Source organism: Mercenaria mercenaria, chromosome 10 (assembly GCF_021730395.1).
Source record: "Mercenaria mercenaria strain notata chromosome 10, MADL_Memer_1, whole genome shotgun sequence".
NCBI classification, from domain to species: Eukaryota; Metazoa; Mollusca; class Bivalvia; order Venerida; family Veneridae; genus Mercenaria; species Mercenaria mercenaria.
In genome coordinates this window covers 14,638,692-14,651,080 of record NC_069370.1, presented here as the reverse complement: position 1 = coordinate 14,651,080, position 12,389 = coordinate 14,638,692, and the positions used below count along the sequence as shown (strand labels likewise).

The following is a 12,389-nucleotide window of genomic DNA, read 5'->3' as shown; positions in this document are numbered from 1 at the left end:
ATGTGCAGTCAAAAACTAGGTCAGTAGGTCTAAAAATAGAAAAACCTTGTGACCTCTCTAGAGGCCATACTTGTGAATGGATCTCCATAAAAATTGGTCAGAATGTTCATCTTGATGATATCTAGGTCAAGTTCGAAAGTGGGTCACGTGCCATCAAAAAGTAGGTCAGTAGGTCAAATAATGAAAAAACGTTGTGACCTCTCTAGAGACCATTTTTTTCATGGGATCTGTATGAAAGTTGGTCTGAATGTTTATCTTGATGATTTCTAGGTCAAGTTTGAAACTGGGTCAACTGCGATCAAGAACTAGGTCATTAGGTCTTGAAATAGAAAAACCTTTTGACCTCTCTAGAGGCCATACCCTTGAATGGATCTTCATGAAAATTGGCCAGAATGTTCACCTTGATGATATCTAGGTCAAGTTTGAAACTGGGTCACGTGCCTTAAAAAACTAGGTCAATAGGTCAAATAATAGAAAAACCTTGTGACCTCTCTAGAGACCATATTTTTCAATGGATCTTCATGAAAATTGGTCAGAATTTTTATCTTGATAATATCTAGGTCAAGTTCAAAACTGGGTCACATGAGCTCAAAAACTAGGTCACTATGTCAAATAATAGAAAAAACGACGTCATACTCAAAACTTGATCATGTGGGAAGAGGTGAGCGATTCAGGACCATCATGGTCCTCTTGTTTTTAACCCTTATCATGCTGGACAGATTGATTCTGCCTTTGCAGCCAGTGCAGATCATGATCAGCCTGTATATCCATGCAGTCTGATAATGATCTATGCTTTTTGCCATTCAGTCAGGAACTTTTTGGCATGCTCCTCATTTAACAGTTAATGGTACTGTCCAAATTGAAAGATTGACAAGTTCATTATAGAAATTAAGCAGGATATGAATTAAGTTTATATAGACAGTCAAAATAATACACAGTTTCAGTCATTTATTATTGACTTAAACAAATTGTTTGAAGATACGATAAGTTTTGTCTAAAAAAGGAGGCTTACTGCAATAACAAGTCTTATCACTCTTTGAGGATCTTATTGATAATTGCGGAGATCTAGTCCATTTTTGTAACCAGTGAGCTCTTTGTATTGGGAGATAATTCATTATGTCTCCCAGGGAGACATATTGTTTTTGCCCTGTCCGTCCGTACGTACGTACGTCACACTTCATTTCCGAGCAATAACTGGAGAACCATTTGACCTAGAACCTTCAAACTTCATAGGGTTGTAGGGCTGCTGGAGTAGACAACCCCTATGGTTTTTGGGGTCACTCCATCAAAGGTCAAGGTCACAGGGGCCTGAACATTGAAAACCATTTCCGATCAATAACTAGAGAACCACTTGACCCAGAATGTTGAAACTTCATAGGATGATTGGTCATGAAGAGTAGATGACCCCTATTGATTTTGGGGTCACTCTGTCAAAGGTCAAGGTCACGGGGGCCTGAACATTGAAAACCATTTCCGATCAATAACTAGAGAACCACTTGACCCAGAATGTTGAAACTTCATAGGATGATTGGTCATGAAGAGTAGATGACCCCTATTGATTTTGGGGTCACTCCATCAAAGGTCAAGGTCACAGGGGCCTGAACATGGAAAACCATTTCCGATCAATAACTAGAGAACCACTTGACCCAGAATGTTGAAACTTCATAGGATGATTGTGCATGCAAAGTAGATGACCCCTATCGATTTTGGGGTCACTCCATTAAAGGTCAAGGTCACAGGGGCCTGAAGATTGAAAACCATTTCCGGTCAGTAACTTGAGAACCACTTGACCCAGAATATTGAAACTTAATAGGATGATTGGTCATGCAGAGTAGATGACCCCTAACGATTTTGGGGTCACTCTGTGAAAGGTCAAGGTCACAGGGGCCTGAACATTGAAAACCATTTCCGGTCAGTAACTTGAGAACCACTTGACCCAGAATGTTGAAACTTCATAGGATGATTGGTCATGCAGAGTAGATGACCCCTAACGATTTTAGGGTGAGGGTCACTCTGTTAAAGGTCAAGGCCATAGGGGCCTGAACATGGAAAACCATTTCCAATCAATAACTTGAGAACCTGTCGAACCAGAATGTTGAAACTCCATAGGATGATTGTTCATGCAGAGTAAATGACCCCTATTGTTTTTGGGGTCACTCCGTTAAAGGTCAAGGTCACAGAGGCCTGAACATTGATAACCAGTTCTGATCAATAACTTGAGAACCACTTGACCCAGAATGTTGGAACTTCATAGGATGATTGAACATGCAGAGTAGATGACCCCTACTGATTTTGGGGTCAGTCTATTAAAGGTCAAGGTCACAGTGGCCTGTTCATGTAAAATCATTTTTTGGAAATAACTTGAGAACCACTTGCCCTACAATGTTGAAACTTAATAGGATGATTGGACATGCAGAGTAGATGACCCCTATTTATTTTGAGGTCACTTGATCAAAGGTCAAGGTCACAGGAGCCTGAACAGTGACTTGAGAACCACTAGGCTAAGAGTGTTGAAATTTAGCGGGATGACTGGACATGCCAAGTCGGTGATCCCTATTGCAGCCAACCATCAGTGTCTCTTCGACTTTCGCTCCTGACTCCAATTGACTTCTTGCCTATAGGACTTTGCATTGGGGGAGACATGCGCTTTTTAGCTCATCTGATTTTTTGAAAAAAAATGATGAGTTATTGTCATCACTTGAGCGGTTGTCGGCGTCAGCGTCTGCGTTGGCATTGCCTGGTTAAGTTTTATGTTTAGGTCAGCTTTTCTCCTAAACTATCAAAGCTATTGCTTTGAAACTTGGAATACTTGTTCACCATCATAAGCTGACCCTGTATAGCAAGAAACATAACTCCATCTTGCTTTTTGCAAGATTAATGGCCCCTTTTGTACTTAGAAAATATCAGATTTCTTGGTTAAGTTTTATGTTTAGGTCAACTTTTCTCCTAAACTATCAAAGCTATTGTTTTGAAACTTGGAATACTTGTTCACCATCATAAGCAGACCCTGTACATCAAGAAACATAACTCCATCTTGCTTTTTGCAAGATTTATTGCCCCTTTTGGACTTAGAAAATCAGTTTTCTTGGTTAAGTTTATGTTTAGGTCAGCTTTTATCCTAAACTATCAAAGCTATTGCTTTAAAACTTGCAACACTTGTTCACCATCATAAGTTGACCCTGTATAGCAAGAAACATAACTCCGTCCTGCTTTTTTGCAAGATTTATGGCCCCTTTTGGACTTAGAAAATATCAGATTTCTTGGTTAAGTTTTATGTTTAGGTCAACTTTTTCTCTTAAACTATCAAAGCTATTGCTTTGAAACTTGCAACACTTGTTCACCATCATAAGCTGACCCTGTACAGCAAGCAACATAACTCCATCCTGCTTTTTGCAATAATTATTGCCCCTTTTGGACTTAGAAAATCATTTTCTTGGTTGAGTATTATGTTTAAGTCAACTTTTCTCATAAACTATCAAAGCTATTGCTTTAAAACTTGCAACAGTTTTTCACCATCATAAGTGGACACTGTACATCAAGAATCATAACTCTATCCTGCTTTTTGCGAGAATGATGGCCCTTTTTAGACTTAGAAAATCATGGGTAGGACAATATTTCTATTACACAAAAAAAATCAGATGAGCGTCAGCACCCGCAAGGCGGTGCTCTTGTTTACAAAAGCATTTTCTAGTTACCACATGATATGTCAGTGATTGCAAATGCACTTTAAAAAACAACCACAACAGGAAAACTGTGTTAAGATTTAATATTTACAAAGCCTTAATGCATGCTGTACATGTCAATCACTTTCCGTTCTTCGTGTTTTGGTCAAGAATTGCTTTCCAGATGCATTGTTTGCAAACACTCCCCGTCACGTACTGTCCTATTTCTTCATCTCAAAAGGATTAATACGAAATACTGTCTGGAACTGTGTCTGCTGTGGCTGGCGATTCTGAGGCATTTGCACTGGGTATGGCACGTCACTCACAGAAATCTGCATCATGTCCGCATAGCCAACTGTAACTGGAATGACATAAGAGCTGTTGTTATAGGTTTTTGCATCAATTTCTTGTGTGTTAGTTTGAAATATGCATTGTCCGAAACAAAAGTTACGCATGTTAATTGAAAAGCATTCATGTACACACATTAAATTCTGTTTTTCAGTTTTTTATGCAAATCAAATTTTATAGATACAATCTGAAGAAAAGTAAAAATGCGTTGTCCATTTTTAGCTTGCCTGAGCAAAAAGTGCTCTTGTGATATTGTGATCATGCTGTGTCTGTCGTCTGTACTTCAAGTTCATCCGCCCGTCGTCAACTATTGTGTTCAAAAGATATCTCCCCCAAAACCACTGAATAGATTTTGATGAAACTAAACATAAATGATCTTTCAAAGTTGTTCGAAAGGTTCCGGTTCATTGAACATATGGATCTTTTTGTTTAAAAATAGGTATTCAGCTATCAGACTTTTAAAAATCTTTTCATTAGAGATTTGATATTTGGCATGTGAAATAAGGGTTTGGCTCCTTATTACAATAAGGTCCAAAATGGCCACACTCCCGTGTGTGACATGTACCTACTTTAAGCTTTTATATAAGGAACTTTGAAAATCTTTTCTGTGAATCAATAATAGCTAGAGCCTTAATATTTGGCGTGTGATATCAAGAGTTGTCTACCCTGATTGTTCAAATTATTGCCCTAGGTTCAAAAATGTGTGTGACATGTATATAATGTAGGCTGACACAGAAAAATCTAACTCTGTACTTGTATAATTATGTCATTAAAACACACTGGAAGACTTATACACAGGTGAGCATTTTGTGTCAATGACCATCTTGTTTTGAGGTGCTCAGTTTGTGACCTTGACGTCTGTGTCATGTGCGAGGAGCTTGTGTTGTTATTCATGTAACTACCTCCAATGAAATATTTTTTGTGAATTTTATTCGGATAATTGTCGGTAAGAATATTGAAAATCTGTAATGGTTGTTAAGTGATGAATAAATCAAACAAGATGTTCAGTTATGAAAATGTCGAGTTGTTTTTACGCCTCATTTAACAAAGGTCAAGCGTCGAATATCACAAAAGAATAAATGTGTTTGTTTGGCCCCAACACATTACACTGATCTTTTTATCTAAACGGATGGCAGTGAAGTCACAAACTTTAAAACTGCTGCCCAAGAGATCCGCCATTGTCTGAAATTTTACTAATCTTTTTTAGCTCACCTAAGCATGAAATGCTCAAGGTGAGCTATTGTGACCGGTCATTGGCTGTCAACATTTGCCTTGTTAACGCTCTAGAGGCCACAGTTGTTCTTTATGAAACATGTTCATGATGTTTGTCATAATGATCTCTAGGTCAAGTTCAAAACTGGGTCATGTGGATTCAAAAACTAGGTCAGTAGGCCAGATTAAAGGAAAATCTTGTTAACACTCTAGAGTCCCAGTTTGAAACTCTTGAGAATTGGTTAGAATGTTTATCTTGATGACCTCTAGGTCAAGTTTGAATCTTGGTTATTTGGGGGTCAAAAACTAGGTCACCTGGTCAAATCGAAGGAAAAGCTTGTTAACACTCTAAAGGCCACATCTGTGACCATATCTTCATAAAACTTGGTCAGAATGTTGGTTATGGGGGTCATATACTAGGTTACTAGGCCAGATCAAAGGAAAATCTTGTTTACACTGTAGAGACTACATTTTAAGTTTGAAACTCGTGAGAATTAGTCAGAATGTTTGTCTTGGTGAAGTCTAGCTCATTTTCGAAAATGGGTCATCTGGGGTCAAAAAATAGATCACCCAGTCAAATCAAAGAAAAACTATGTGTATGCAAGAGAGGCTGCATTTTTTCACTATATATTCATGAAATGTGTTCAGAATGATCTTCTTTATGAAATCTAGGTCAGTTTGGAATATGGGTCATCTGGGGTCAAAAATTCGTCACCTGGTCAAATCAAAGAAAAAACCTTGTGTATTTAATGGGGGCTAGATTTTTCATCTGATGTGCATGAAACTTGGTCAGAATGTTTGTCTCCATAACTTTTCGGATGCCTTTTTATCTGGGTCAGGTAGGGTCAAAAACTAGGTCACCAGGTCAAATCAAAGAAAAAGCTTGTTTACACTTTAGGGCCACATTTTTTATTCAATCTTCATAAAACATGGTCAGAATGTTTATTATGATGAAGTCTAGGGTATTTTCGAATCTGGGTCGCGTAGAGTCAAAAGGTACGTCACTAGAAAAGATAATAGGTAAGGGTAGATTTCTCGGAAGCACGGAGCACTAAAAACACAGCCTCAGAGCAACGCATTTGCAAAGTAGGCCCACAATAAAAAGAAGCTGTAACGGGAAAATATTACAGACTGGTTGCTTCAAAAATCTAACAAGTACATATGCCAAATATAGATAGTGGGGGAGGAAGTGGTAAGGGGGTGGGGGAGCAGGTTGAAGGGGAAAGTAGAACAAGGATGAAAATACAAAGAGAATGCCACGTTCCTTAATCACAGTTACAGTACAACGTAAACCACAATAAAGCAGACATTCATGTACCAAAGATAAACACCCAATTTACTAACATAGAAAAACAGACAAGTCAGATACAAGAACACTGCAGGGCACCGCTTTAGATACACAATTAAGCACACAAACGCACACCTACAAGCAGGAAAAAACAATCGTGCAACGCCCCAGGACCCCAGCAGCCAGAATTAAAGGGGCACAAAAACCAACTCATAGTAAAGGGGGAGGGGACGCCAAAAAACGGAGGAGCGCAAACGCAAGAGGAAAGGAGGGGGCGACCTGGGGGGGAGGGGGGGGCAAGGAAGAGGGGGGGGGGGAACGCTTACAACAAGCAAGACAAGATACGCAACAGAAATTACAAGACAGACAGAAAACCCGTTGAAAATAAGGGCACCGCCTTCGAACGATCAGTAACCTATATAAAGGAAACTGGGGGTTTAAACGCGTTTAGGGCATGCCAACCTCACACTTACCTTATTTTCAATAGTTTCACAACACAATGTGAATAAAATGCCCGCTGAGAAGCTCTGACATTAGCGAAAAAATACCAGATTAAGTAAAACATAAAATTAAAGTAATCTAAGGTATAATTACACCAATGTACTCAACAACTTGTCTGAAGTCATAGCACCAAGACCCTAACTTTTAAGGGCACGACTAAGAAAGCTGCAAGACAAAAAATCAGCTCCTTCCGTCCGTTGTGGGTAGGATTTAGGAGAAAGGCATCTAAAGTCTTACACTTTGTTAGTCATGCACCATCAAATAGGAAAGCATAGTGATTAACTGTAGAGGGGTCAAAGTCACTAAACGTGCACTAGGTCAAATCAAAGGAAAAAGCTTTTTTTACACTTTAGAGGCCACTTATTTGCACCAATCTTCACGAAACTCTGTCAGAATGATTGTTTTCATAAAATCTTGGACGAGTTCTAATCTGGGTCATGTAGGTTAAAAAAAAAAGATCACTAGGTCAATTAAAAGAAAATGCTTGTTTACAATCAGGAGGCAACATTTTTGGTCCAAACTTAATGAAAATTCATCAGGATATTTGTCTCCATGGAATCTCGGATGATTTGAAGATTAGGTCAAGTTTGGTCAGTTGGCCAAATCAAAAAGTTCTTCTTTACATTTTAGAGGCAAAATATTTGCTCCAATCTTCATGAAAGTTGGTCAGAATATTTATATCCTTGAAAACTCGGACTACTTTGAAACTTGGTCATGTGGTGTCAAAAACTGGGCCACTAGGTCAAACAATTTTACACTATTATGGTGTGAGCGCCTCTTGTAAAAAAAAAACTATTAAAATGCGTAGGGGACTGAAATAGGTCTGCTTATGATTAGATACCTTCTTTGCTTTTAAGAAAATGATCGGAATGAAATATTTATTTAATGCACATTCTTTATGATGTGTAAGTTTTATTTATGTGCAAATTATACTATTCTTATTTGAACTTACGTGGATTATTCCATTTCGTTTTCGTGTTCCCCTTGGCGTACATTATTGTCGGGAATTTATCTACGTTCTCGTACCCACAGACGCATCGGTCACGGCCAGGTTTGGGCTTGTCTATAACCTGTATCCAACCTTCATCGTTACGGCAGTCCCCTCGATGCCGATAACTTACCGTCCAGTGACGGGCATCATCATCTCTGAAAAAAAGATTATACGCGAGTTTTCGTATACTGGATTTCCAAGGCAAATTTTATGTAAGCCACATTATAAATACATTTGTATTTAAACTATTCGTCTAAATAAATATAGACTTCACTAGAGAATTACTACATACTGAAACTGTGATCTCACCCGTCAAAACTGAAATCGTCCCCCGTGAACGGACTGCCGTCCACTGGTATATCAATGTAAGTCGTCTTGCGAAGGTTTCTGGGATTGAAGAAACTCGTCATATTTTGCATTACACCTACAAATTCAAACTCTGCTACCTCATCTCCATCATCGTACAGCTCTAATCGAACCTGTAATTGTGAATCAGTCAGAACTAAATAATGCATGAAATATAGATCAATAATTTAACCACGGTAAATTTTGTTTTAGATATGTTTTTTCTTGTTATTTATTTCAAAAGATAACTTGAGCGGACTCATAGATTCGAGACACCTTAATTACTACGAAACCACAATGATACTATGATGTCACTAACGTAACTCTTAGCTGTGACTCGAGAACTTTATCATACAGCCACGGGACCTATCCATAGTTTCTGAATTTCCCCACGATACCAGTGGTGTAACTTCTAGCTACGAAAAAAAAATCGCCCTTGCCATGCCGTGCGATCCATTCCTGGCGAACAAACAACATTATGAAAAAACACTAACTTTGCTGTTAACTGCTCATGCTTTTTTTAGTCTTTCTAGCCGGGAGTCAAACCGCTTATCCTCTTATCCTTTTTGTCGCCGGTCCGTTTCCAGCTACAGCTCGTCGCTGTCCCGATTGTTTACTAGTACTTTAGTATTGTAGTTCTTGCAATACAATGTAGTTCTAACAACAATCTACATAACTAGGAACTCTTTTCTTCGCCGCGTAGAGCTTAGATTTCAGCAACTTACCTTCTGTATTTTACTATGGTGCCACTGGTCCAACTTCCAGCTACGGAACTGTGAATCGTCGTTGTCGCCGTACCGAGCGGTTCGTTCCTGACTGAGGTAGTCGTCATGGGAGTCCCAGTCGTCACCATGATAAATTCTGTACACTGATTCCCAATCGTCCTCGTTATAAGCTGCAAATGAGGGAGTTCCAAATGAGTACACTTTAACAAACTAGTTAACATTCTCATTTCAATTTCTTTTTGCATTGCATGAAATTTCAAATACATGTAAGACTAAATTCCATACTTTTACACGGAGCGCAAAAACATGTATTTGATTATTTTTTGCTTATTTTATAAATACATAATAAAGTTTTTAAATGTTGTTTTAGAGCTTATATCTTTTAAACCTTACATAATTATATCGAAGCTTTTTTGTGCAATGAATTATTTATTGTTATTATTGTGCATTTTGTTCCTTAAATTCATTTCCATCTTTAATGACAAGAAGGCCTACAACAAGGTTTTTTTTGACGGCATAAAGATGTTTTCAGTTTCATCTTTTTAAGTGTTCGTAAATGTCGTAACGGTATTTGCTTTGACACAATGTATATCAAATCCACTTCAAATTGCAAATTTTCAAGACGTTAAGTTTAAAATCGTTAAACAGTATGTTGTTTTTTTTTTATTTATTTTTTTTTTATTTTTTAACTGGTTTAGAGCCACACCGACATATTTCAGGTCATATGGTAATGTTTCATCTAGCTTTTGATGTTTTGATGGTAGGGGAAGGCCTTATGTACCCCTCTGAACATTGTTTCAAGCGAGGGCGGGTATCAATGTAAATCCACAGACACGATGATTAGCTTCCTCTAATAAATGAATTCTACATAGCAAGAAATGTTTCAAACCCTCAGCGGTGAGGGACAAGTTCTACATCGCAAGCAACGTTTCAAACCCTCAGCGGTGAGGGACAAGTTCTACATAGCAAGCAACGTTTCAAACCCTCAGCGGTGAGGGACAAGTTCTACATAGCAAGCAATGTTTCAAACCCTCAGCGGTGAGGGACAAGTTCTACATAGCAAGCAATGTTTCAAACCCTCAGCGGTGAGGGACAAGTTCTACATAGCAAGCAATGTTTCAAACCCTCAGCGGTGAGGGACAAGCAATGTTTCAAACCCTCAGCGGTGAGGGACAAGTTCTACATAGCAAGCAATGATTTAAACCCTCAGCGGTTTCTACATAGCAAGCAATGTTTCAAACCCTCAGCGGTGAGGGACAAGTTCTACATAGCAAGCAACGTTTCAAACCCTCAGCGGTGAGGGACAAGTTCTACATAGCAAGCAACGTTTCAAACCCTCAGCGGTGGGGGACAAGTTCTACATAGCAAGCAATGTTTCAAACCCTCAGCGGTGAGGGACAAGTTCTACATAGCAAGCAATGTTTCAAACCCTCAGCCTCAGCGGGCGAGGGACAAGTTCTACATCGCAAGCAATGTTTCAAACCCTCAGCGGTGGGTTCTATATCGGAATCAAACCCTCAGCGGTGAGGGACAAGTTCTACATAGCAACCAATGTTTCAAACCCTCAGCAAGTTCTATATCGCAAGCAATCAAACCCTCAGCGGTGAGGGACAAGTTCTACATAGCAACCAATGTTTCAAACCCTCAGCGGCGAGGGACAAGTAATTCGATGTCAGCGACCTTAACAACTCCGCATGGAAGCCCTTGATTTAAATGTTTACAGAGAGAAACCCTACACCAGATCTGGATTTTTTATAGTATATATGATAACACCAATTAAGTCGACATACAACGCTTTTATAAAATTTAGTTCGCTAATTTCTGTAAAGATTCATATCTTCTTTGTTGTATTTAGAAATTATCTATATTTTTGAAAAGATTGATAAGTTTCGTAGTCAGAACTTCTGACTACTGTAAGATACTTATGAGAATAAAATGCTGTGACCACAAACAATTTTTGAACACTTTGCTTACTGTGTGGGATAGCCCCCTATTCCCAAAGTGTAACTGCATATTATATAATTCAACGATGCCAGATTTTTTAACCAATCTGTTTAGTTTATTTTTCTTTTATATTGTTGAGGGAGCAGAGCTCTCTGTCATAGCATATAAAGACCATAAAGTTAATTTGAAGTAAACCTGTCAACATGTTATATACTGAATAAAATGCTGCAAAACGTTTGGATATATATGCTTGTTCATACCTGTTAGTTTTTTTGGTTTTTTTTTGTGTGTTTTTTTTTTGTTTTTTTTTTGTTCTTGCTTTTTTTTTTCAAAAATGAATGAGACATTTTATTTCTTTTTGTAGCCCATGTCTTTTTTTGTAGACTTGAATTCTAAGATCAGTTTAAAGATTTAAAGAATTTTATAGAAAAAAATACTGAAGTACTGTAATTGAATAAAATGTCACAAAGCTTTTGACGCTAAGTTATAGTACTAAATCCTGAACGAAACAATTTATATACATGTAATTCCAATCCAATGTACATTATTCGTAACTAGTATTTACCTGACAATAGATAGTAGAATTAGCCACTTGTTACATTTAAAAGGCTTAATTAAACGGATATATAGTATGCTAAAATAAAATATTATTCTAACACGTGTGATAAAATTCTTACCGTCATTTCCTACAGGTAGACCCCCTGCTTGACCAGTCATTAAAATCCCAGCATTGCTCACATGCAATACAACGCAAACAAAAAATAGTGCCGTTAATATTACAGACATTTTAATATAATGACAATTGAATCTAAACTGTATAAAAACGTCGAGTAATATTGTAAACTTATTCTATGTAAGGCATCCCACGGGCACAAAAAAGAAACGCACAAATGAACGACGATGATGAAAGTACCAAAACAAAAATGAGTTTGAAAAGAAAGCTAACTTTTTGACTTTTATAAATTCCGTCGTTAACGTCACCACGACTCGTCAGGAAATATGGACGGTAACAAAAGATTTATTATCGGAGTAATTTATTCCTATAGTGTTTATTTATTTTTTTCTTCACTCTATATACTTCGTTGACATGTTCACATCTACTGATTAATTTATTTCGCACGCCGGAACACGAGTTCGACGAAAAATACGGGTTAGTCAGTGTTCTTTCCGAGATGCGTGCTGCAGCTAAAGCGTATGTTGAGATGTAAACATGATTAATTGTTGTCCGTTCGTAGAATGGCTAAAAATACAAACTTTCTAACAGCTGTCATAATGATATATACTTTTCCTTAGATCTGCTTGCTTTCACCTACTGTCTCAGTTGTGACAGCGGAGCCTCACCTGAAATAACACCCACGTAAACTACATTATTA

The 12,389-nt window shown here is 38.0% G+C and overlaps 1 protein-coding gene across 1 annotated transcript; it reads right to left on the bottom strand.

Annotated features, from left to right (window-relative positions):
- Window positions 1-3,749: 3,749 nt before the first annotated feature.
- LOC123560059 (uncharacterized) lies at window positions 3,750-12,154 on the bottom strand. Its single transcript, XM_045352309.2, has 5 exons — window positions 11,694-12,154; window positions 9,073-9,242; window positions 8,312-8,481; window positions 7,964-8,157; window positions 3,750-4,023 (listed from the first exon to the last, which is right to left on the bottom strand). Exons 1-5 carry the CDS (start codon window positions 11,800-11,802, stop codon window positions 3,884-3,886), a joined length of 783 nt encoding a protein of 260 aa, XP_045208244.2. The 5' UTR covers window positions 11,803-12,154; the 3' UTR covers window positions 3,750-3,883.
- Between the last annotated feature and the right edge of the window lie 235 nt (window positions 12,155-12,389).

Bases quoted from the DNA above. Each gene is read 5' to 3' on its own strand.
- LOC123560059 (XM_045352309.2), bottom strand. From the start codon at position 11,802: ATGTCTGTAATATTAACGGCACTATTTTTTGTTTGCGTTGTATTGCAT. The intron at 8,158-8,311 runs GTGAGATCACAG...TCTTTTTTTCAG, and splicing joins GACGATTTCAGTTTTGACGG to AGATGATGATGCCCGTCACT. The intron at 4,024-7,963 runs GTAAGTTCAAAT...ATGTCATTCCAG, and splicing joins AACGAAATGGAATAATCCAC to TTACAGTTGGCTATGCGGAC.